Source organism: Chiloscyllium plagiosum, unplaced genomic scaffold, assembly GCF_037043375.1.
Source record: "Chiloscyllium plagiosum isolate Xiang-an unplaced genomic scaffold, Cpla_swu_hap1 HiC_scaffold_13, whole genome shotgun sequence".
Classification (NCBI taxonomy): Eukaryota; Metazoa; Chordata; class Chondrichthyes; order Orectolobiformes; family Hemiscylliidae; genus Chiloscyllium; species Chiloscyllium plagiosum.
The window spans coordinates 65,237,637-65,265,230 of record NW_028270151.1 but is presented as its reverse complement, the minus strand read 5'-3'; the positions used below and the strand labels follow the sequence as shown (position 1 = coordinate 65,265,230).

The 27,594-nt window shown below is 40.7% G+C and overlaps 1 protein-coding gene across 2 annotated transcripts in view; it reads left to right on the top strand.

The window, feature by feature from the left end:
* Window positions 1–27,594, top strand: part of pxylp1 (2-phosphoxylose phosphatase 1) — a 162,246-nt gene that overhangs the window by 71,841 nt on the left and 62,811 nt on the right. For both annotated transcript variants that reach the window (XM_043702041.2, XM_043702040.2), the window contains one exon: window positions 26,108–26,269. In XM_043702041.2, coding sequence (XP_043557976.2) covers window positions 26,108–26,269 — 162 coding nt within the window. The remainder of the gene's footprint in view (window positions 1–26,107; window positions 26,270–27,594) is intronic.

Sequence of the window (27,594 nt, the reverse complement as noted above, 5' to 3'; positions counted from 1 at the left end):
TCTACAAAAGCAGAAGCAATCTGTATAAATGGAGTCGGGATTGAAATGGAGAGACTATCAGCAAGACTTTGACTTGATTATTTTATTTCGAGTCTCAAAATAGATTAAAGACATTTTAAGTTGCTTTTGAAATAAAATCTCTTTTTTTCCTCATTGTGAGGAAACATGTACAGAATATCTCCATTCGAATTCCCATCAGTTTAGACCTCTGACTAGTTCAGATAATGAACTTCATCTCAAAGCGGCCTTGGTCTACCCTACAGAGTAGTTGCAGAAAGCATAGTTATTTTAACCGACATGTTTACACATTCAGGGCAAGTAGGTCTTGAACGCAGATCCTTCTGACCCAGAGGGAGGGACACAGTTACTGTTCCACAGGCTCCCTTAAGTAATCACCTCCAGATTCTGTAGATATTTTTAATCTGATTAGAATCATAGAGTCCTATGGCATGGAGACAGGCCCTTGGCCCACACTGGTCCAAACTGAACAAAATGTCCATCCACGCGACCCCATTTCCCTGCATTGTTTCCATATCCTTCTAAACTGTGGGGCGGCTCAGTGGTTAGCACTGCTACCTCACAGTGCCAGGGACCCGCGTTCGATTGCCGCTTCGGACAACTGTCTGTGGGGAGTTTGCACATTCTTCCCATGTCTGCATGGGTTTCCTCCCACAATCCAAAGATGTGCAGGTCAGATGAATTAGCCATGCTAAATTGCCCATAGTGTTGGCTGCAGTAGTCAGGAGTAATTGTAGGGTAGGGGAATGAGTCTGGGTGGGTTACTCTTCGGAGTGTCGTTGTGGACTTGTTGGGTCTAAGGGCCTGTTTCCATACTGCAAGGAATCTAATCCGATCTAAACCTTTTCCTGTCCATGTATTTGTCCAAATGCCTTTTAATGTTGTTAATGTGCCTGCCTCAACCACTTTAGCTGGCAGCTCATTCCATATGCATACCACCCTCTGTGAAAGAAAAATTGCCTGTCAGGTTCCCTTTTATTCTATGCTCTCTCGTCTTTGATTTCCCCAACCCTGGGAAAAAGGCTGAGTGCCTTTACCCTATGCTTGCTTCTCATGATCTTCGTAAAGTCCCCCCTCAGTATCATACTCTCTAAAGGAAAAGGTCATAGCCTGTCCAACCTCTTCCTATTACTCAGACCCCTGAGTCCTGCACAATTTTCAACAGGATCTCCTAATGCACATGGAGAAATTTGGGGTTAATTTTTCCCTTTACATGTGGCCATATTGCAAAGCAGAGAGCAGATCATTCACCTATTGTAGAACCCAAATGGTTTGCATTCAGTTAAACTAAATACTGCTGCTAATTGATTGAGTTAATCATAAGACTTTTATAAAAGGACTTGATCCAAGTGTTGATCACCGTATTTGGAAATTCCTAACAACAAGCTCTCATTAGGTGGATACAAGATTCCACGCCCTTTGTCTGAATATTAACATTTAAACTGGTCTTAGTGAACACTGTGTCCTTTATTGTATATCTTTATGAAATCACAACTTAATCATGTTTTGAACCTGAAAAAGCCCAAGGTTCTCCAGTCTTTCCTCATGACGGAAGCCTTTGGAATTGGAGGTATATCAGGTGACACTTTCCTATCATCTCTTTGAGCTTCAATCTCTTTTGTGTCTTGAGGATGAAAACCAAGTAGAGTTGTGATTAGCTCAGAGTCATTAGCTGCTGCATTTAGGTTAATTGGAAGGAAATCAAGTGGGTTCTACAATAGGGGGATGATCTGGTCTGCCCCACATGTGCTGTAAATGTACAGTGCGTAATGTCTGGTTGCCTTCACTACAGGTATTACAAAAATAAATAAGTAATAAAGTCAAATTCAAAATAAAAGATGAGATGAAGAGAGTCTTTGATTTCTAAAACAGCTGTGTTAACAATATTAGAATATGTCGTGGCAAACTCTGTGGGTAAGTTTAATGATTGTAAGGCAAGTACTTGAGACCGTTTGTTACAACTGTTACTTAATCATTTGCTCGGGCAGAGCTAAACAGAGGAAAGTGAAGGAAGCCAGCAACTTTCATCCCTGCAATGAATGTTTACTGAAAGCAAGGAGCTATTGCCACCTGGTGGCCAGAAATAGATAACAGTTTCTAAATTCAGGAGGAAGAATTTGTTTGACCAGGAAGTATTAGGATGTGTGTGTATTTCACAATCTTTTGACTATTTTGCCTTTGAATGGAGGTTGTTGTAGTTTATTTAAGAATAATATGTTTAAATTAAGTTTTGTGACAAGTGTTCATAGGACTGTCATACCACTAGCAAGTCACTTCACTCACCGAAGCCCCCCACTCCATTCTCCCCTGCAGTCACTCACTCTCTGGGCCACAATCGATGAACCAAACTCCCCTGCAGTCACACCAACCTCTTCCCCTCTGTCGTTCATAACGCTCCTAACAGACATGCATCCTACCCCTGAATGACTCATGCCACTCACCTAATTTCATACCATCCCTCCTGCCTGTCGTTCATCATCCCTTTGACAGCAACCCAAACACTGCCCCCCTTCCCACCCTCCTCCCCCATGACCCCACAGCCATCCACCTCCTGCCCAAGCCAGTGTCCTCCTGCCCTCCACCCAGTCATGGTTTCTGCGTCTCCGGGTTTTCAATGTTCTCCAGTGTTTTTAACAAAGGCTTGGGGTCATAGAGGACTCTTCAGCAGGCTGCCTCTGAAGGACAAGCCTGTGGTAAAAATATACTGCACTTTGTCCAAGGTTTATCTGTTCTTCATAAAGAATGATGCCCAGTCCTGATTCAACAAAGAACAAAAAAAATTTATAGCCCAGGAACAGGCCCTTCGGCCCTCCAAGCCTGAGCTGATCCAAATCTACTGTCTAAACTTGTCGCCAATTCCTAAGCATCTGTGTCCCTCTGCTCCCACCTACTCATGCATCTGTCTAGATGCATCTTAAATGAATCTACCGTGCCTGCCTCTACCACCTCTGCTGGTAATGCGTTCCAGACACCCAACACCCTCTGTGTGAAGCACTTGCCGTGTGTATCCCCCGTAAACTTTCCACCTCTCATCTTGAAAGCGTGACCTCTTGTTATTGAATCCTTCACCCTGGGAAAAAGCTTGTCTCTATCCACCCTGTCAATACCCTTCATGATTTTGTAAACCTCAATCAGGTCCCCCCCAATTTCCTTTTCTCTAATGAAAACAAACCTAACCTACTCAACCTCTCTTCATAGCTAGCACCTTCCATACCAGACAACATCCTTGTAAACCTTCTCTGCACCCTCTCCAAAGCGTCCACATCCTTTTGGTAATGTGGCAACTAGAGCTGTACACAGTATTCTAAATGCAGCCGAACCAATGTCTTGTACAATTTTAACATGACTTGCCAGCTCTAACACTCAATACCCCGTCCAATGAAGGCAAGCATATTATAAGCCTTCTTGACCACTCTATCCACCTGTGCAGCAACCTTCAGGGTACTATGGACCTGCACTCCCAGATCTCTCTACCCATCAACGTTTCCCAAGGCTCTTCTGTTCATTGTATAATTCACTCTAGAATTAATCTTGCCTAAATGCACCACATCACATTTATCTGGATTGAAATCCATCTGCCACTTTTCCGCCCAACTCTCCAGTCTATCTATATCCTCCTGTATTCTTTGACAGTCCCTTATGCTTTCTGCTACTCCACCAATCTTCGTGTCATCTGCAAACTGGCTGATCATACCAACAGTGCCCTCTTCCAGATCATTTATGTATATTACAAACAACAGAGGCCTCAACACTGACCCCTGTGGAACACCACTGGTCACCTTTCTCCATTTCGAGAAACTCCCTTCAACTACTACTCTGTCTCCTGTTGCTCAACCAGTTCTTTATCCACTTAGCTAGAACACCCTACACACCATGTGACTTTACTTTCTCCATTAGTCTACCATGGGGAACCTTATCAAATGCCTTACTAATGTCCATGTGAATGACATCAACAGCTTTTCCTTCATCTAGCAACTTGGTCACTTCTTCGAAGAACTCTACTAAGTTGGTAAGGCACGATCTCCCCCACACTAAACCATGTTGCCTATCACTGATAAGCCCATTCTTTTCTAAATATAAATAGATCCTATCCCTCAATACTCTCTCCATCAACTTTCCCACCACTGACGTCAGGCTCACTGGTTTGTAGTTACCAGGAATATCCCTACTATTCTTCTTGTACAAAGAGACAACGTCCTCACCTGTAGTTAAGGATTCCACAAAGATATCTGCCAGGGCCCCAGCTATTTCCTCTCTCGCCTCCCTCAGCAACCTGGGATAGATCCCATCTGGTCCTGGGGATTTGTCCACCTTAATAACCTCTAGCCTACCCAACACATCTTCCCTACTTATGTCAACGTGATCCAGACTAATCAAACTTGACTCTAATGTCAAGAATCATCATGTTCCTCTCCTCAGTGAACACTGATGCAAAGTAATCATTCAGAATCTCACCCATTCTCTCAGGTTCGACACATTCCTGACTGCCAGGTATGATCCAACCAGGCCTTCATAAAGCTGCAGCAAGACTTCTGTCTAAACTTCTCTCCGCAAGTATACTAGTCTAGACATAAAGGTCAGCTTTGCAATAATCTATTTAATTATTTATTGGTTTATGAATTTCAGTAATCTATATAACAGCCAAGCCATCTGGTCACATGATGCTTGTATAAAGTTTCCAATTGTTATTGCATTTCCCTTACCTCTCATTTTCCATCCTCCAAAAACATAAACTCACCCGAATCTCTGCTTACACCTGAACACACAAGATCCTCCCACCAATTGCTCCCATGTCAGTGACCTACATTGGCTCCAGGGTAGCCAAGGCTATAATTTTAACATTTCAAATCCCTTCATGCTCTCATTCCTTTCTATCTCTGTAATCTCCTTGGGTCCTACAACTAGTCAAGAAATCTGTGCTTCTCTAAGTCTGCCCTCTGACTCCTTTCTGATTTCAATTGTCACACTGTGGTGTCAGTATGTTGAACTGTCTTGGCATAGGCTCTTGAATTCTCGCCTTAGACCTCTCTGCCTTCCTACCTCTCTTTTCACCTTTAAGGCATTCCTTAAAATCCCTGCCTTTTGCCTGAAAAATGTTTTGAGATTTCAGAGTGCTTGTAAAATTTCTCTTACCCAAATGATGCTGAGGTAACGTTTCAAACAGTTTTTTTGTAAAAACAAATTTCACAACTATTTGCATAACAAACATGTTGCACTGAGAGATGAGAGGTCAACATCACTGCTGGGAAAATCTGCATTGCAAAGGTGTGGAACCCTGTGTCTTTCAAGCTTTGCCATTCTATGAAAAGCATAAGCCTACTTAAAATTTAATGATATGAATTGTTATACATGGTTAGTAATTGGATTGCAGCATACATGGGTAGAGATAATACCTCACTGTATGTATATAAGTATGTACAAAGTTAAAAATCACACCACACCAGGTTATCATCTAACAGATTCATTTGGAAGCAATAGCTTTTAGAGTGCTGCTCCTTCACAACCACCTGATAAACGAGCGACGTTCCGAAAGCTAGTGCTTTCAAATAAACCTGTTGGACTATAACCTGGTGTTGTGTGATTTTTTTTTTAAACATTGTACACCCCAGTCCAACACCGGCACCTCAAAATTATTAGCCTGTATGTACTGTATCTATCTTTGTATAATGGTGCAGTATTAAACATCCAATTTCCTACTGTCCTGCAGTGTGCAGTTTCAGATCAGCCCTCAGAAAAGCTTTGCAAACATTTCAACAAGCACTTTATGAAATAAGTATTGCTTTCTACCCAGACAAAAAGAACAAACTTTGCCCTGCAGCGCCGTGTGGATCTGTAAACCTGTATTCTAATTGGAAGCTTGTGGGACTGAATCTGTTTTTTAAAACGCTACAGGGTGCATGTTATAGTTTGCTGAGTCCTGGGCACACCAGATGTAGTGGATGTAGAGAGCTCCAGAAATCTCAGTCCTATGAAAAGTGTTGATCATGAATAGCTGGAATGGAAAAATAGCGTGGTATATTTTTAGATTAGATTAGATTACTTATAGTGTGGAAACAGACCCTTCGGCCCAACAAGTCCACACCGATCCTCCCCTACCCAGACCCATTCCCCTACACCTAATACTATTGTCAATTTAGCTTGGCCAATTCACCTGGCCTGCACATCTTTGGACTGTGGGAGGAAACCGGAGCACCCGGAGGAAACCCACGCAGACACGGGGAGAATGTGCAAACTCCACACAGTCAGTCACCTGAGGCAGGAATTGAACGCGGGTCTCTAGCGCTAAGAGGCAGCAATGCTAACCACTGTGCCACCGTATATGATTGAATAGTAGAGACTCGAGGGCTTTGACTTATCTCATCCAGCTTGGACAGAAGTGCTTTTTCATTTTTGGAGAAGCGGTTCAGAATCCAATTTTACCTTTAGAATAATGGAAGGACGTTTTCCGCTCAATATAATGAATGATGATAATTTACTGATGGTGCAATATTCTCGTTGAGCCAAATGAAGAGATAGACACAGCCACCATTTATTCTGAGAATGATTTTAATAAGAATGTTTAATATTCTGGAAGGAAAAGGGAATAATTTGCCACTTACATTTATAAGACTACAAGATAAAGGAGCAGAAGTACATTATTCAGCATATTGAGTATGCCGCTTCAATCTCTTTGAAACTATGTCTCAGTAATGGCTTTATTATCATCCCTATTAACCTCTAGTTGCGCTGTTAATTTATTCTATTGTTCCGAATACTATGAATATTCAAGTGAAGAGCCATTAATTTTACTTTTTTTTAAACCTTTTGTTATCCCTTTGTCCCTATTGGTTATTTTTTCTTTGCTTGTATACTGTCCTTTCCTGTCCCAGTCTTGGTTTCATTGTCAAATGTCAGTAGTTGCCCTGCAATGTTCAGTTTACAAAATAAAGAATGTAATAATGACCAAATAATTTATTTTTGTGATATTAATTTAACAACACAGGGATGCCTCTTCTTTGAAATATTGCCATTGGATCATTTTTATCCATCTAACAGATAGGGCCTCACTTTAACATCTCATCTGATAGACAGCATCTCCAACAATGTAGTGTCAACAATGAAATCCTTCAGTACAGTGTAGAGTGTCAATATTGGTTTTTATACACTCATGGCCTAAAGTAGAACCTGAACCCAGGAGCTCGGATGCATGATTGCTACCAACTGAACTGGTCTGTTGGTTTAAGAAATGCAGCATTTGACTTTGCAAAAATACAGGAAGCCTGTGAAAATCTGACTACAGCTAACCTGTTTGCTTCGGACACCCTTCAATGTCATTTTGCATGAGATTTGACAAAGGAAGGCACCTGTGTTTGAAGCAGCTCATTCTGTGATGACTGAAGTGCAAGCTGCTTGTGGGGTTAATGCAAAAAGACACAATTCAGCTCCCCACTTCTCCATTATACTTTGAAGTAAATGACATTTTCCAACAAATGCTGAGGTAAATGATTTGCTTATATACTTGCTTGATCCTAATAAACATTCCATTGCTGCACCTTGATAGAAAGCAAATGGAGAATAGTTAGTCCAATTTATTGCACTGTTGGATAAAACAGAGGGCACGGTTATAGAATAACGTGGTTGTCCCTTGAGTCTAGCAGTTCCAAGTTCTGTACACACAATCTTGGCTCATTTCCAAAATTGTTGTCCCATTCAATAACTGGTGTGGACAAAGGGGTGCTACTTAGGAGTTCAGTGAGTTCTTGCCATTATACCATATTCCGCTTGCCAGTCAACTTGCACACAAGAACAGGGAAATGGTACTGGTGGGGACCATCTGTTAAGCACTTCCCATCACATAATAGCACTTGTGTTTTTCAGCATTGAAGCTGGGGAAGACTTGGCAAAGCCACAGTTAGAGGCATCGTGCCGTTGTTCAGTAAGCATCCTGTTGTGCAATGATACCGTAGATGGCTTTCTCAATCTCAACAACAGGGGATTTACTAGCTAAGCAGTGGCATAATGTAGAAGATATTTTGTAACGGTGTCTTTGTTGAATGGCACTGTCTCAGCCCAGTGGGTTTGGTGAAAGGTTTGCAGTGCAGAGTAATGCCAACAGTGGGTTCCGTTCCCACTGACTGAAGGTACCAAGAAGGAATCCCCTTCTCAACCTCTCCCCTTAACTGAGGTGTGGTGACCCTCAGGTTAAACCACTATCAGTCATTTCTCTGTAATGAGAGAGCAACCCTCACACAAAACACAAAACCATGTTATAGTTCAACAGGTTTATTTGGACGATAACCTGGTGTTGTGTGATTTTTATCTTTGTCCACTACAGTCCAACACCGGCACCTTCACACCACGCATGGTATTATTGTGGTGACTTTACCTTTTTCACTGGGTTTGCAATGAAGCTCTATTTCCTTTCCTTTTCTTTCCTTTCCTTTCCTTTTTCTGCAGATTTATTTCAAGAAAAGTTTTGTCGGTCATGCACAGCATCAACACAAATTTGACAAAAAAGTAGAACACAATGGAACAAATGACAATTTTTACAAACAAGTAAACAGTCTTTACAGACTTCTAAAGTGAAGCTTCAGACTAGATTCCACTGAATTATTGATATGTGTCCTTTAACTTGTACTGTGCCTGATGCCATTGAAAGCCCCTGTCTTCAGGATTTGTTCCAGTTAATGAGCAGTGATGGCAGTGCATCTTATCACTATTCTCGGGTGTTGATGGGCTGATCAAGCTGGGTCTCCGAGGCCTTCTCGTGTGGCAGCAAAGAATTCTTATATCGCAGTTTCCTTCCAATGTTGCTGTACCTCTTCTCATTCCAGACTGGTCTCTGATCAGACTGTGACAGTCTCGAGGAATAACAAGTATTTATTTTGCTTAGTTGGTGCTTTAGCTCCAGCTGGTTAAGGAGCATTGCATATCTCTACACCCAGAAGTTCAAAAACAGCCAAGGAAAGAGACAACTTCAAAATAGCAGTCACAACAAAAACAGTCACAGCCTCACTGGCACAGTGGAACAAGCCCTCCTCCTCCTTTCACCTTTTTATTTCCAAAAGAAAAGTTTGCACTCGAAACTAAAGTGCTTGATACTCATTATCTGTGGAAGCCTTATGATATGCTATGATGGTTCCCCTTGGTGAGCATATAAACAAATGCCAAGAACTAATGAATAAGTCTCTAATTTTAAAAAGATTGTATAGATGACTGATTAACATTACATTGGATGTATCATAAGAACATGCATTTCTAGTTGGGGAATTGATGTACTTTCTCATCTATCCAAGCATACTTGTATTCATTCCTTCTCCATCAATTCTTCAGATCTCCATGTTTGTCCCTTGCTTTTCAGTTTTCTTTTTCTTGGCACTGAATGCAATATACTTAAATATAAAGCTGATACATTGAAAACTTTGTCCCACACATTCAGTTGCAAGTTCTTAATATTACCAAAATTGATTTTTTTCTAAATAAATTGAGAAATCATCAGTTTTTCTTTTTTTTCCAAATATTTCAAGTTTCAAGAAATGTTTCAAGAGGGCCAACATCATCCCTGTGCCTAAGAAGCCTCAAGCAGCATGTCTCCATGACTACCGCCCAGTGGACCTAACTTCAGTGGTCATGAAGTACTTTGAAAGGCTGGTCATGGCATTAATCAACTCCAGCCTCCCCACTACTCCTGATCCACTCCAACTTGCCTATTGGACCAACAGATCCACATCAGATACCATATCACTTGCCCTTCACTCCTCCCGAGAACATCTTGACACCAAGAACAGCTACGTAAGAATCCTACTCATTGATTACAGTTCAGGCTGATTATTAAACTTAGTGATCTTGAACTAAGTCCCACTCTCTGCAACTGGATCCTCAGTTTCCTGACCCACAGGTCACAATCAGTGAAGATTAGGGACAATATTTCATCCTCATTAACACTCAACACTGGAGCCCCCTAGAGGTGCATACTCAGCCCCCTACTGTACTCATTGTATACCCTTGATTGCATTGCCAAATACCATACTAATGCCACTTACAAGTTCGCTGATAACGCCACCATAGACGACTGAATCTCAGATGGCGATGAAACAGACTACAGACAGGAGGTGGAAGACCTGGAAAAATGGCACACTGAGAATAACCTAGCTCTCAATACCGGCAAACCCAAGGAACTTACTATTGACTTTCAGCGGGATGTTACTCATGCCCACTTACAAATTAACAGCACAGAGGTGGAACAAGTGGAGAATGTCAAGCTCCTGGGAATGCTCATCAACAACAAGCTTTCTTGGACTCTTCATGTGGACACACTGGTTACAAAGGCCCAACAATGTCTCTTCTTCCTCAGGCAGCTGAGGAAATTTGGCATGGTAGTGAATACCCTTGCCAACTTTTATGGGTGTGCCATCAAGACCTTCTGTCTGGATGTATCAATACCTGGTATGGCAACTGTACCATTCAAGATCAGAGGCGGTTACAGGCAATCACAAAGCCAACCTCCCATCTATCGAATCTATCTAGCAGGCCCGCTGTCAAGGAAAGGCCGCCAGCATTCTCAAAGATCCATCCCACTCTGGCAATGTTTTTCTACAACCTCTGCCATCAGGGAAAGGGTACAGAAGCCTGAACACACACACCAGCTGGTTTCGAAACAGTTTCTATCCTAGAATACTAAATAGACTCTCAAACTCTTAACATTTGCCTGTACCTGTGTTTTTGTACTGGCTGCTGTTCACCTGTTATTTACTTATCTGTGCTACTTAACTCTGTGATCTGCCTGTATTGCTCGCAAGACGATGCTTTTCACTGTGCCTTGTGACACGTGACAATAAATTCAATTCAATTCAATCAAATAATTCCCCTTTTCCTCCTCCCTTGTTCCTGCTCAAAGTTCCACAGGTGCTAGCCACTTTCTACAACCTCAGCTAAGCAACTAAATAGTAAGGTTGTCATTGTCCTACCGAACCATATGGCAGCTCTCTTACTAGACTGACATGACTGGTGATGATTTGATCTGAGGGTCACTACACCTGAGGTGAAGGGAGAGGTTGAGAAGGAGAGAGCTCCTCATGGTAACCTCAACCAGTGCGGGAGTTGAACCCATGCTTTTGGTGTCATTCTGGATCACAAGCCAGCCATCCAACCAGCTAAGATTATTCATCATGTGAATCAGACAGCGTGTAGCTGGAGGATATTCAATTGCAGAGAGCATTGTTACCCATTCTCAACATGTATCAACTTACATCTTGCCTGTTACCGAAATATAGCAATCCAATTTTCTAGCTATCAATACAAATCAGCGATTGAACCTGCAAACTTTCTGCTTAAATAGTTTTTTAGGTCGTGTCACTGGACAATAGAAACACCACAGTTTAGTCATGTCTCTGTGTTCTTGGGTAATGTCAGACAGTATGTAGGTCTATGCATGTTGAAGCATTGTACCTTTTTTTATTCCAATCTATAATCTGCCCTTCAGTATGAACATGAAACCTCTCTCCTGAATATGCTGCTTGATGCTGTTATCTAGTTTCATAAATAACAGTTACCATATGGTGCCTTACATGAAAGGAAGTTCTGTATGTGTAAACCCAGTCTCAGTGAGCATTAGAATCTATTTGACAGAAGGCATCGTTAAGTCAGTGCAATCTAGTATACCCTTTCCAGTAGAGGCCATCTTATTTTCTTATTCCTTCACCTCACCAAGAGAAACTTTAAGTTCCAGTAGTACAACTATAACCCTCCCTGAGATTAGCCATTTCAAAATCAACTTCTCAGTCTGCGTGACTCCATGTATTTCTCAATTAGGCTGTGATGAAGCAGAAATGCTTTTTATTATATATTTATATTTGCTAACTTCCATCTCTATGACAGCAGCACAGCGAAGATGTACAAACAGTTCTGCCCTATGGCATAGTTGTAGTTCAAAGGTCCAAACCAATATTCATTGATTTGTAACAATATACACGTCTGATAAAAGTCTGATGGTGATGTGATGCTTCGACAATAAAATTTATCGTTACCTTAGAAAAGCTGCAGTAAAAGCTCATAATAGCTTAATGGCTTTAATTCATGAGTAGCTGAGCTGTACAGATTATAAGAGCCTAAATCCAGTTCCCAGTCTGCTACTTTATCTGATCTAATTAAGTTGGTGATGTTAGTATTACAGCTGGGCTCAGTGTCTACGAATAGTGGGAGAAATTAGTTAGGGTTTTGTTGCTATCCAATGGGTGAGGCAAGGACTTACCTTCAGTTATGATCCTTCCTCTTATTTAAATTGAACATAAATTACATAAATAATGGGCAAATCAGTGAGGCACTGAAAGGCAAATTGATGATTGGGAAATTTCTAAATCCAGTAAAAAGAGAAAAATATGGGATTGAAAAGATCCCTTGTGACAGCGCTCCTGCCAGCTGCAGCTCAGATTTTGGAAAAGACACTGTGGTGTGGGGAAACATTGTCACACCCTTCCTAAACCTCCACTCTGCCTAAAGAAGCAGCTTTCTGTGGTTGGACTTGAAGCAATTCCATGAAAGAGGTCATTAGAGTTTTAGTATTTTGCCTCATGCAATCAAAAATATATTCGATCTGTTCAGAACATAAGCAAAAATGGTGGTGTTACCAAGTACCTTGAATACAGAGCCCAAGTTGAATGGAAAAATCGAGAAAGTGCAAATATGAAAATCAAACCTTTCACCTGTTCTTGACAAAAACATTTCCACATTTCTTAAAAGAAGGGTATGGAGGAACATAAACCATGCATTATTTATGTTTATTGATAGATGGTGAAATATCATTTAGTATAGGACAGCATTTCTCATAAACAAACAACCTTGTTTAATACTAAATATCTTATCAAAGTCTTAATTATTGTGAACCTTCTGAGGGCTGGGAGGGTGTCATGTGCTTTATTTTGAAACACTTTTGAAATATTGTGTACAGTTCTGGTCTCCCTCCTATGAGTAGGATGTTGTGAATCTTGAAAGGGTTCAGAAAAGATTTACAAGGATGTTTGAGCTATACGGAGAGGCTGAATAGGCTGGGGCTATTTTCCCTGGAGCATCAGAGGCTGAGGGGTGACCTTACACAGGTTTATAAAATCATGAGGAGCATGGGTCGGGTAAATAAACAAGGTTTTTTCCCTGGGGTGGGGGGAGTTGAACTAGAGGGCATAGGTTTAAGGTGAGAGGGGAAAGATACAAAAGAGACCCATGGGGTAATTTTTTCACATAAAGGGTGGTGCATGAATGGATTGAGCTGCCAGAGAAAGTGGTGGAGACTGGTACAATTACAACATTTAAAAGGCATCTGAATAGGTATACGAGTAGGAGTTTAGAGGGATATGGGCCAAGTGCTGACAAATGGGACTAGATTAATTTAGGATCTCTAGTTGGCATGGACGAGTTAGAAGGAAGGGTCTGTTTCTTTACTGTATATCTCTATGCTCATTACTGTGCATTTAAGTTTTACAAAACCTGCTCCATGAATATAATTAATTCCCTGGAATTCAAAGATGCTAATAAGATTCAGAATCCTCTTCAGCTAACCAGCAGCACACAGCCCCACTCCTATTCTGCAGGACAGGAGGTTATGAACAATGTTTCCTCTAGTAACCCATCCACATGCACTAGTAAGACTGGTTTCCCAATGTAAGTAACAACTTCACTGGGAGCAAGTCAGAAATGTTTAAACTCAACTGAGCATGGAAAATACAACTGAATCAATAATATAGTACAAATGCAGCTGAATTGACCTCGACCAAATCAGGCGGACGCAAAGTTTCTGTTTGGACTGTGTTAATTGTACAATCCATGTACAAGTTTTCAGGGTTATGTACTTGGTAATTATAAGATCTACTCCTTATATTCAACGTGAAATACTATCCTGTATTGATGTGGAGGATACGATGTTGGACTGGGATGGGGCAGGTTAGAAATCATGCAACACCAGGTTATAGTCAAACAGGTTTATTCTGAAGTACTGGCTTTTGGAGTGATGTTCCTTCATCATGTGGTTATGGAGTATAAAATCATAAGACACAGAATTTATAGCAAAAGATTACAGTATGATACAGTGATATATTGAACAAACCTGGATTGCTAAGTCTTTCATCTTTTAGAATGCAGGTTTCGATTCTAAGTGATCTCACAATCTCTCCAACAAGAACTTTATTCAGTTGTCTTGTGAGAGAATTATGCCTCCATTAATGGGAATTCCCAGTGCAGGTCTGCAGTGTCCTAGCAGCCAATCTTATTAAAGAATTCTCAGAAGCCAGGAAAGCAGAAATGCTAAAATCAAAACCGAAATCAAAATCGAAACCTGTGTTCTAAAAGATGAAAGACTTAACAATCTGGGTTTGTTCAATGTATCACTGTATGACACTGTAATCCTTTGCTATAAATTCTGTGTCTTACGATCTTCTATTCCATAAACACCTGATGAAGGAGCACTGCTCCGAAAGCTAGTGCTTTCAAATAAACCTGATGTTGTATGATTTCTAACTCTGTCCTATACTATTTGTGTCAATATATCCATTCAGAAATTAGTTAGCACCAGGAAACTAAATCGTTTTTATGAATATTTTAAAACGAACGAGAGGATCTTGTGGTGCAGTGCTAGTGTCTACCCTCTGGGTTAGAAGATATGGGTTCAATTCCCAACTGTCCTGGAGTTTTGTCAGAACAGGTTGATTAAAAATAATTGTACTATAATGAAAAGGTTGTTCATTTAGATGGCCTTATTTCATATCTAAGGAAGAAAACTAAGATCATTCAAGAATAGTGGCTGAATGTTCCCAATTTGATTTGCTATTGATAAATGTCAGCCAAGACCCCATTTGTTGGGGAAGGATGATCAAAAGAGTAAAAGAGCTGTCCCCATTACAAGGTGGCAGACACGAGCCTAGATTTTGTGGTCAGTGCCAAAGCAAAGGTGTTTGTACTGACTCCAGGGATGCCTCACTAAGTGATCTCACAATCTCTCCAATAAGAACTTTATTCATTTGTCTCGTGAGAGAATTATAGCCTGCATTAATGGGAATTCCCAGCACAGGTCTGCAGTGTCCTAGCAGCCAATCTTGTTAAAGAATTCTCGGAAGCCAGGAAAGCAGAAATGCTGAAATCGCAACATATTTATAAAACAATTAATATGGAGCAAAATAAAAATGGGAGCAGACACAAGGAGTAATGCTAAAATATGTTCTGAGTCATGGGCAACAATGGCTAGGCCAGCATTTATTACCAGTCCATAGTTGCCATTGAGAAGGTGGTGGTGAGCTGCCTTCTTCAACTGCTGCACTCCACGTGCTGTGTATGGACCCGCAACTCTGTCAGGGGACATCTTACAAGACTTTGAACCAGGAACCACTAAAGGGGCAGCAATATATTCTAAGTCAGGTTACTGAATAATTCTGAGGGAAAGTTGCAGGTGGTGGTGTTCCATTATCTGCTGCCCTTATTCTGCTGGATGGAAGTGGTTATGGGTTTAGAAGGTGCTGTCTAAGGATTTTTGGTGAATTTCTGCAGTGCGTCTTGTAGATAGTACACACTGCTACCAATGAGTGCTGGTGGTGGAGAGAGTGAATGTCGTGTCAATCAAGTGGGCTGCTTAGTCCTGGATGATGTCAAGCTCTTTGAGTGTTTTTGGAGCTGCACCCATCCAGGCAAGCCAGAAGTATTCCATCACAATCCTCATTTGTGCATTGTAGATAGTGGACAGACTTTGGGGAGTCAGGAGGTGCATTACTAGTTGAAGTTCCTAGTCTCTGACCTATTCTTGTAGCCACTGAGTTAAATGGTTAGTTCCATTCAGTTTCTGGTTAATGGTATATCTCAAGACATTCATTGTGATGGATTCAGTGATGGTAATGCCATTGAATGCTGATGGAACATGGTTAGATTCTGTCTTTTGGAGATAGTCATTTCTTGGCATTTTTGTGGTATGAATGTGGCTTTCCACTTTACAGCCAAAACTTTGATTATTGTCCAGATCTTCTGTATTTGGACACGGACATTTTCAGTATCTGAGGAGTCGCAAATAGTGCTGAACATTGTGCAATCATCTGTGTACATTCCATTTCTGATCTTATGATGGAATGATCAAGTAGCTGAAGATGGCTCATTATCCTGAGGAACTTCTGTAGAGTATCTGGAACTTAGATAACTGATCTCCTCAACAATCATCTTATGTGCCAAGTATGATTTTGACCAATGGAGAGCTGGAAAATATGGCGGCTAATGTGAGAAAATGTTTTTAAAAATTTATTTAAAAATATCTAGTAATTAACCATAACAGAAGAACATAGCAACACTTAACAAAAATAAAATTACATTTTCAAGGCCGGGTTGTTACGTAGCTATGGTAGTGGACAAATTGCTCCCAATCGAGTCCAGATTGAACAAACTTAACTTTTTATGGGCTTTCTAACAGCAATATGCCAATAGAAGGCTGTCTGATGAGCAGTGGTGGTCGACTGATGAATGACACACTACAAATTTAGGGTTTCTGTACTAATCATTGCATAAATTCAAAGTTGCTAACACTTTCAGAAGACTATGGATGACAAATATTGACAACTTGTCAAAAGAGATCCCATACAAAATCCAGGTGATTATTGATCTGCAATTCATCATACCCATGGAGTTCTTATGGTCCAGTGGTAGTGTCTTTATCTCTGATTCTGAAGACTGGGGTTTATGTCTCACTTGCTCCAGATGTTTGTCATAGCACATCTTACAAGGTTGATTTAAAAGTATATACTCACTTACCCAGGCTCAAGCTCTGATCTCATCATCCAGAACTTCATACTGAAGACTCATTGAGGTTAAATCTAAAAGAAACACTGTTCTACTAAAGGGTTTTGTATCTCCTTTTGGGTCAATGTTATCTTTGTGTTTATTTTGCCTTGCCTAACAACTCCATATTTGCCTGTAAATAAAGCTATTACTTTTAGCCTGCTTGCGTTTGACCTGGCAGCAGATTTTCTTTTGACTTTAAAGATGTTTATAGGGCTGTGTTTGTTATCCTTTATAATATTTGGCAGTTATTACCTCAATTAGGGAATGCTTGTTAATAATATAACACACTATTCTATTCACACACACACTTACAGGTCATGGGAGAATTATTCAGTTATGACTCTCAGTCCTTGCTTTCATTGTAAATTGACCACTGAATCCAATAACCAATTGTAAAGAAAATACAATTAGTTTGAGCTCTGCATGTAGCGGATCACCTATCAGTGAAGCAAATCGTCTGCAGGCTTTGTTATCGACTGGTTTTAAATTAATGGTGAGCCACCATAAGGGAGGTACAATAAACTTAGTTTCTTAATACAGAGCTTGGTGTCCCTGGGCCCCACAGGATTTTCCATTTATTAACTTTAATTGACAGAAAATCCAAAGAGTCACACTGCTCTGCATGCCTACATTCTCAATCTACTCCTCTGATGCACAAAGCTCTTAGTTGCAAATGCAAGTTCATATAATGTGCTCTTATATGCAAATAGAAACTAGAAAAAACGAAACAGGTTCCTGTTAAAATGTGAACTATACTAATATAACAAGTATAGCTATGTGTGTGTTTACAACTATCAACCACTTTGTGCTGTTAATCATTTGGCAGTGTATTTAATGACACGTTCTCGATTTCCAGAAAATCTATTGTGCAGCAAACAACAGGGGCAAGAGTATCTAATACCCACAGTGCACTCATATATAGTGAATCTACTATCTGTGTTCTATTTTTACTGTTTCTTTAATATTTTTTCATTCAGAGTTACGGTTGTACCAACAGTGTGGTTGGTATCATTGTACATTATGATGACATTGGGGCACTATGACGAAAATGATCCCACACTGAGTGCTGGTGACCAGTTCTTGATTAGGAAATGGTACTTGGCACCGCTACTGATAAGTCTTCCCATCAATTTGATTATTGAGAGTAAGCTGACAGTACAATGAGTTAGTAGGATATATCTTGCTTTTTGTGGACAGGACATATCTGGGCAGAATTCCATTTTTTTTCCATATGGATGCAACCTCTGTAGCTCTAATGGAGCTGCTTGGCCAGGTCTGGAATATAGGTCTTCTGTACTACAGCTGGAATATTGTCAAAGGACTATAGCCCCTTGCTGTGCCCACTCCATTATGTTTTGAATTGCTGTGGAATATCATTAATCAGTTGAAGACTGACATTTTATGATGACTGTTTCCTCAGTCGGTGGTTGAGAAGTGTCATGCACTTGGCACTACAGGCTATACATAATTGTAAACACTGAATTGTCTTGTTTTCTGTATTCAAGTGCTGGGCTTTGCCATTAATAAGAACGGAGATCAATGGAATTAATTGTCCACCATTGCAGAGCTTTGGTTTGATCCATTGACTTGCTAGAATTGATTGGGCAATAGGTAAGGGAAAGATCAAGCTAAACTGTACAAGCATTGGTCAAGTCAGGGGCATGCATAACTCTATCAACCTCGCCTAATGGTGGAATGCATTGTCCTATTTGGCACTTATTGAAATGAAGCTAATAATGAATCAACAATTCCCAGTACTTCCATCTTCATTGTTACATACAGCACTAACTACAGAATTAGAAAAATAAAAAGCTATATTATTCGTTTGGTAACATCACTCCAACAAATTTTGTTTATAGTTTGGATTCCAAAATTGAGCTTATTGAAATTCAACAGTGAACAGTAACAGTGATGATGTAACTTGTCTTAATAGAATGGAATTGAAATGCCAATTGGAATGAGATATTTGAATGCATTTAATTACATCACATTTCAGGACAAAAAATATTAATGGATCTTTTAGTGACCATTTAGTCATAGGTGGCAATGATCTCTTTAAACTCACAGCTGGGGGAGCAAGTTATAATCTGCAGAGTTGAGGGAAATTAGTAAAATACATTCATTGTGCTGAAGACACCTTTTAGTGGATCAAACATCCTCGGCAGTTACTTAGAAATTATAACAATATCTGTAGAAAGCTTAAACTGAAAAACTCTTTTGTCCCCCTGTCCCCACTGGAGAACTTACTGTTCAAGTAGTCATGTTAGTTGTGCAGATAGCCATATATTTGCATGTTTAGTCTGATGTGCCTGATCCTATCAAACCCTTAGTTAATAAAAACAGAAAATGCTAGAAATGGTCTCCAGGTTTGGCACCACTTGTGGAGAGAGAAAGGGGGTTAATATTTCAGGTCAGTGACCTTTATCAGAATTCTTACTGTTGAACACCTGATTTTGTTCACGAAACAGCACATTTCAAAATTGCATTTTTCTTATTTCTTCAATTTATAAAAGTTGTGAATTTTCTCTGATGAAATAGCATGGGCCCACAATAATCGGATATGGTAGTGTGACCCTGTTTCCAGTGCAGGATTATATCTATTCACATATATATCAAGGGCACCAAAAAAGCTTTTGTTTGACTGGAGGTTGTTTGAACTAGCATAAGAAGTGGCCAAATTTATAACTGGGTCACATTATGATGTAGTTTGCAAAACCCAATGTGATTGGGCAATAAGTGTCACTGAACAGGTAAAGCAACAGTAAAATTACTCACTACTACTTGCTGTATTTGCTATGAACTGGTAATGGCTGGAGAACAACATGTTCTATTAAGCATTAGCCACAGCTATTAAGCATTAGGAACAATTTCTTTCTGTATCTAATTAATATTTGTATGATGAAATATTGCTGGAATGTTAACTATCCCATATTATGCACAGAATATTGTTTGAAAATACATTTTTGCTGAATATATTTTTATTTGTTTTAATTGGCAAACATTAGTCTGAATTTTCCCACGTTTAGAGTGACAACATCTGGACTTAAATCTTTGTTGCACGTTGGGAAGTTGCAAGAGCATCTGGTGCATGTACATGTGCTGTGATTGCTCAGGAAGTTTAACCTTCTGATGGGTTGATTTGTGGGACTCAGTGTGAAAATCTCTTATGTTGACTTAAGCCTCAGAGGCAGGGGCAGATGTGTGGGGCTTTATGGGGATACTTTCCTTGGAAATCTTACACTGTTAATTTCCTAACACTGATTTGATCCAACTCTCTTCAACTCTAATCAACATGTTTAGGGATATTATTATGCACCACTGGAACAGATGGGACTTGAATCTGATCTCCTGGCCCAGAGGCAGGGACACTGTCACAGAGCTTACTGAATACAACACCTAATACCATAAGAGGTGCTGCTGCCAGAATGAGAAGTCCTGGGTGAAAATGTGCAGTGAGTTCTCCAGTGGGGACAGGGGGACAAGAGTTTTGTTCAGTTTAAGCTTTCTACAGATATCGCTATAATTTCTAAGTAATTGCAGAGGATGTTTGATCCACTAAAAGTTGTCTTCAGCACAATGAATGTATTTTACTAATTTCCCTCAACTCTGCAGATCATAACGTTGCATTAATGTATCAAGTTCCTGGAGTAAAACTACCTTTGAAATCCATCCATGTTAACTATGGATGTTTAAACATCCCAATCTTTGCACAGTTGGGTCAGTTGTGAAAATCTGTAGAGCAGCTTGATGAAAAGTATGAATAGTGTTCCATGAAGTAAAGCAATTAATTACTGAACAATTCTATTTGAATCAAAAGAGTTTGACTCTCTCAGAATAATGGGTAAAATCTTATGGGGCCTAAAGGACATAGGCTATGGGGCACAATGTGGCAGAATTGTGCACCAAGTACAGCAAGACCTCACCTGATTTCAGAAACAACTTATTGCATTTGTTAACTGAGTTCCAGGTGTCAAGGCAAGATTTTCACTCAACAGTGTCAACTTGCAAATTGAGAGGATTGTTGCTAATTAACTTCCTTTATAAAGTGCAGATCTTGCCTCATTCATATGCAGCTTTCCATTCTACCGCCTGTCATGAGCAAACTGGACATCAAAAATCCTTACTAAGAAAGGCAGAGCAGGTACCCATTGATTTCAGCTCACTGCTTACTCAAGAACCTCACTGTTGAACACCAGGCACCAACATCTTAGTGCATTCCGCATGGACAGAGGCCATACACACCCCACATCCATCAACCTTAGTATCTGCCATTTGCCAGCCTCTAAGGATCCTCATAGCACATCTTTGATCCACTTAAAGGAGTTTTCTGAACCTTGATGCTGCACTGGCAACTGTCATGTAATGCTGCAGCAAGGATGTTGTATGCTCAGGGACTTGTATTCAGTTCATCGATTGGACCAGGATGCATCTCCAAGCTGTTTGCTTTCTTTCTTTGTGCTCATTAACTTTGAGCCTACCTTGAGCATTTCTGCCTTGCCTTTTTGTGCCTTGCCTTCAGCCAGAAATATTAGCTGAAAGCGCTGCTGTCTTGCCATGGCATTTAGGGCAGACACAAAGCCAGGAAATTGTCCTTGTTTGTCAGCAAGCTTCAATCAAGTCAATGGACATAGCCTTTGCTTAAGAGATCCAGGAACAATAAGTGAGGGCTGCCTCTGAGACCAGCCTAGAGGATTGGACATGGTTGGTCAAGATCTGGATTTTATCATCAGGGATGAGGAGTCGAATGTAGGCAGCCCACCACCAGTCTTAACTCTTTCTGTCCTATTATGGGCCATTTTCTCCTGAATTAAGAAAGAGGGAGGATTAAGGGAGATGAAAGTGGGTGGTAAAGCTATTACTTTTGCTGCAAATGGGAAAGTCTCCCAAGTGAGTGAGTAGGCATGCAGAGTGCCTAACGGGTTAGTGCTGTTAGGGGTTGGAGTGGGGCAAGATGTTGCTGACAATAATGAGTCTTGGTGAGCGGTGATTACAATAACAGAGATAGCGAGTGTGAAGTATCAGAGAGAGGTCGTAGCCCATATGCTGGTAGAATGGAGAAGTAACCTTCTTCCTACAATTCTGTCCATTCTTTCGGACAGCTGAGACTGCATTGATCCAGATGGAACCAGTCTAGCACAGTCTGATATCATGGCCTTTACTGCTGTTCCTGGGGGGAAGAGAGTCTACCATCTCTTCACCACTCCATTCTTCAGGACATCTCTGGTCAATGGTCCAGATTTATGGTGTCAATATTCCCTTCTCTGCCATGTCCAAGGAAAATGTCAGGAAATGCGCAGGGCAGCTCTGGACTAACAGTACTTGTTCACATGTGCAAACAGACTTTTAAAAATGACATCACTGCCAGGGATGCCAGTCATTTTCAGGCAGTGGCAATGTTTTCCAGAAATGGTGAGTTGTAGAATGGGGATGGAAGCTGCTGGGGCGGAGTAGATAGTTAATGAGTTCAGTTTGGTAATGTGCCAGACCACCCCACCATGAAACTTGACAAAACTTGTGGGCGGCACGGTGGCACAGTGGTTAGCACTGCTGCCTCACAGCGCCAGAGACCCGGGTTCAATTCCCGCCTCAGGCGACCGACTGTGTGGAGTTTGCACATTCTCCCCGTGTCTGCGTGGGTTTCCTCCGGGTGCTCCGGTTTCCTCCCACACTCCAAAAATGTGCAGGTTAGGTGAATTGGCCACGCTAAATTGCCTGTAGTGTTAGGTGCAGGGGTAAATGTAGGGGAATGGGTCTGGGTGGGTTGCGCTTCGGCGGGTCGGTGTGGACTTGTTGGGCCGAAGGGCCTGTTTCCACACTGTAAGTAATCTAATCTAATCTAAAACTGACAGTTTTTAAAAATATGTTGCTGGAAAAGCGCAGCAGGTCAGGCAGCATCAAAGGAGGAGAATCGACGTTTCGGGCATAAGCCCTTCTTCAGTTTTCCTGAAGAAGGGCTTATGCCCGAAACGCGATTCTCCTTCTCCTTTGATGCTGCCTGACCTGCTGCGCTTTTCCAGCAACACATTTTTAAGCTCTGATCTCCAGCATCTGCAGTCCTCACTTTCTCCAAAACTGACAGTTTGCCAAAAATGTAAGAATCAGCCCATAATCTCCGTCATCTCTTCAGCATATAGACACACCAAATCACTGGACTGTTACTTGTAAAAATTAATTGGCAATAAATGCATTAAGATCAGATCTTAATTGAAATGACGTAGCACTTACTTTTGAAAAGAATACTATTCAAAACTTCCATTTTAATACATTTTCTGCAGAGAGTTAGAAAAAGACTTGGCTGTTATGTTTCTTGACTTAACATCATGACTATTTGTGTGTTTTACAATTTGTCCTAATTATGTTTTTAAAAAGTTAGGTACGTTAAACCCACAGCCAACTCTTGAGTAGCTATTCAAATGACCAAATACTTAAGTCACAAGCCTCTCAACTGAGACCCAACACCACCCCACCACAACCCAGTCAGAACCAGCAGAGTGGCAATATACTGCGTGAACATTCAACTCTTTGGAAACGTTAGCTTGACTGTAAAATCACAGCTTTGGATATTAAACTAAGCTTATGAAATCCCCTTCACTTACTACTTTTTGAAAAGCAAGTGCCTCTTTTAAAATAAAGAAAAGAGCATCTTGGAATGGACACAGACTGAAGTTACTCTCCTACCTTGCAGGGAGAATATAATCATCCGCACAAATAATCATTTCCTAATACTGTCAGGTGTAATTTTAAGTTCAAGAAACTAATACAGTTGTAATATGAATATTGGAGCAGGAATCAACAAGTGCACAGTGTACTTTAGATGCAGAGTCATAGAGAAGTACAGCAAGGAAACAGATTCTTTGGTCCAACTCATCCATGCTGACTAGTTATCCTAAATTAATCTAGTCCCATTTGCTAACATTTGGTCCATATCCTTCTGAACCCTTCCTATTCAATTATCCATCCAGATGCTTTTTAATTGTACCAGCCTCCACCACTTCCTCCGACAGCTCATGCCATATGCCCACCATCCTCTGTGTGAAGAAGATGCCCCTTAGATCCCTTTTGAATCTTGCCTCTCTCACCTTAAACCTATATCCTCTCGTTTTGGACTCCCCCAACCCAGGACAAACACCCTGTCCATTCACCCTATTCATGCCCCTCATGATTTTATAAACCTCTACAGGGGCACCTCAGCCTCTGATGCTCCGGGGAAACAGCCTATTCACCCTCTCCATTTGGGTCAAACCCTGGCAACACCTTTGTAAATCTTTTCTGAACTCTCTCAAGTTTTACAGTACTCTTCCTATAGCGGGGAGACCAGAATTGCATGCAGTATTCCAAAAGTGGCCTCTCCAATACCCTGTATAATCAAATTCCTAATTCCTAGCTCTCAATTTAAATGAAACACAGATTTTAAATCCTAGTGGGAACCATGCGAGTGGAAGCCAAAGCAGTTGAGAAACTTTGACCTTTCCTAACCTCCACTGTCACCCATCTAGTGAAGACCTGTCCAAATAGTCTTCGGTTTAACGTTGCAGTTGACTCCCAATGATGTCTTCTGGCAGATATCTTGCAGCCCACAAATTAAAAAAAAATTGAACTGCTCCCAGAAACGTAATGGAGCTGGAAAGAGTGATTGCCTGTAGCAATTTTCACCATTTTTCTGCAGTTTTGAAGCTCAGCCTTTTCTGGTCATCTGTCTTCTTCAAAAACCCATTTTCAATGTGCATTTAAAGATTATTTACTCCTGATTTTCAAATATCAATGGAACAGTTTCTCAGTAATTGCTCCAGTTTATCAATTGACCTAACTATTTCTTCACACGCTAAAAGGTATTGATTTGCTGATCTTTAGTTATTTTTACCAGCATGTGCAACCTTTACAAAGCATTGTGAACGTTTTCTGTAAGCATTGGTTGATCCCCTGTGTAAAGAGTTTATAGTAATTTCAATCTTCAGTGGTAGAAGCTAGAATGGCCTGGAAATTCAAAAGTGGAGGAAGGAGGAGGAATGAGAATCTCAGAAACCCATATTGTGGTTTGTTAATCTTAAAGAGATGGGAAGAGACTAAGCAGTGGAAACTAGAGAAATGGAGAAAAAGGATGTACAATGAGAGAGCTGTGGAATGGGGACATGCCTAGACTTGAGAAAAGTAAGGTAGGGAATTTTAAGCCCGCTCCATAGCTTTATTTTCAATCGGGGGCCTAGAAAATAAGGTAAGTAGACAGCCCACTACCTACCTGCTCCTTCCCCACTCCCAAATTGACTCCCCATTAGTGCAGTGAAAGATCAGACATCAGCAAGCCTACCCAGGCCCTTATCTGGCTAATTATTAACCAGGTAAGGGCCTGTTTAGATCTCCATGACAATGATACATCCTACTGGGGAAGGCAGAATGAAGGTGCCAGTTACCTTTCCAGCTCAGGCTAAAAATGGCAACGAATTGGAGTACTCCCTTTAGGAGGTGTTCTATGTCCTTCGGAGGAAGCCCTGTCTTGATATCATTACCCATAACACCCCTCCCCCACTGCCTCCCATCCCCTATCCCCCAAACCGCGACAGGTTTTGATGTCAGCATGGAGACAATGTTCTATTATCCTTATCTTTCCAAAGCTAAGATTCATAAACTTTGAACAGTGGCATTACTCACAAAAATGCACTGTTTTTGCTTCAGTGAGGAGAATTTCATGTGAGAATAGATGCTTCCCCGTTCCTTCATACCTGTAGCATACCTTTGGAATTATGGATGCCAGCTACCCCAGTTAGCTCCATGGGCAAACATTGTATGATACACCTGGCTATGTAGACCAAGAAATTTAAATGTGAGGAAAAGATTAATTCTATGTTTAGCTGAAGCACCAAATTATCCTCGCATGTCTCAGTTAGAAGGAGGAGAATATACTTCTGTTCCAATCTCTGATCCATATCCTGCATTTGTTGGTAAATATCAAGAGGGAACAGGGATTTATCTAGCTGTGATGTCTCTCCTATTTTAATAGTCTCTCTCTGCTTACAATGTTTTTCACACTCAAGTATTTAACGTTGGGCAGTGCCTGAGTAATTGTGTCCCATGATGAGATTTGCCTTAGGATAGGGAAACGATATAATAGTGATAAATTGAAGGCAAATTGTTTATCCTCTTCCTAATTAAATCGAAAATCACCCCTTTGTGACAATATATGGTTACTGTGTATGTATTACCACTTCTGCTATTAAACCCGAAAAGTCCTTCCTTTCACAAATGTCTTGAGATTGTAGTGTTTATGCCTGTTGTATCGAAAAGTGACTAAGGTTTCTTTAATTTTTCCTTCCAGTGCACTTGATTCCTATGACACGACCAAAAGAGGATGGAATGGTTGCTAAAAGCCGAAAACGAATATTAGTAAATCTGTACACTGCTCCTCCAAAGTTGGACCCAATATATGAGGCCTATCAATACTGCAACATGCCAAACAAAACTGATCGTGGCCTGGAAGGTATGGTATTGATAAGAGTCTGTAACCTGGTAATGATAGACTGAAAATGGATGTTCAATTTCTTATACAAATCAAATTAAATTGTATTAAGTATCTGTGTTTATCTGTATTAAGTATCTGAACAATACAATAGAGGCTAGTTAATACTGGCCATTGTCTGTTGGATATTCTGTAAAAGAAGGCAGCTAATTTATAATCATGGTCCTAATGACTGGGTACTTGCTAATTGTCTCATTCTAATATGGATCCATCTGAAACCTCACTGGACCAGTTAGCAACTTGATGCCCAATTAGAATTACATTTACAATTCAGGTTGTGCAAGTAACCACTCCTGAATGTGTAATAATTACAGCCTTCAGTTTAAAAACAAACTCACCGAAACATGTTTTATGGGAAAACAAAAGTTAAAATAAGAGGTGATACTTCTTTTAAGCTCTTTCCAGTGGGCTCAGTTTTGGGTCCCTTTCTGCTTATGGTATATCTTAATGATTTAGATAAAATTTGGGAGATAGAGAGATTTGCAGGTGATACTGCGTTGAACAGGTAGTTGATAGTGAAGAAAATAGCTGTCTACTGTAGGATGATATCAGTGGTTTGATTGAGTGCATGGAAAACGCAAATAAGAGAAGTGTGAGGTTTTATGTATAGGGAGAGTCAATAAAGCAAGGAAATACATGATATATGGACAGGTATTGAGGGAGGTGGAGGAAGTGCCTTGGTGTCATCCATGAAGATAGCATGACAGATAATAAGGTGTCAAGAAAGCACATGGAGCAGAGGTGCATTCCTGGAAATAGGTAAAATATTGGTTAGGCCAAACTGGGCTTTGTATATAATGCTGGTCACCGCATTACAAGAAGAACATAATTGCTCTGGAGAGAGTACTGAGGAGATTTGCAAAAAAATTGTTGTCAGGGCTTGACTATGAGGAAAGATTAATAGGCTAGGATAGTTTCCCTTATAACAGAGGTGGCTGAGGGATGGCTTAATTGAGATGTACAATATAATGAGGGGCTTGAACAGAGTGCGTAGGGAAGAGGTCAGTTACCAGACCATCAGTAGAAGGACTAAGAGAAAACATATTTTCACTCACAGGGGCGGTGGGTGTCTGGAATTCACTGCCCGGTTTGACAATCAGGACAGAAACTATCAACTCATTTAAAAGCAACCTACATCTGTATCTGAGGTGCTGTAACCTGGAAGGATATGGACCATGTGCAGGAAGGTGGGTTTAGAATGAGTGGCGAGTATGCACACAATGGGATGCTTGGTGTCTTTCTGTGTGTCTCTGGTTCTGAAGGCATGGTAAGGGTGGATGATGAAG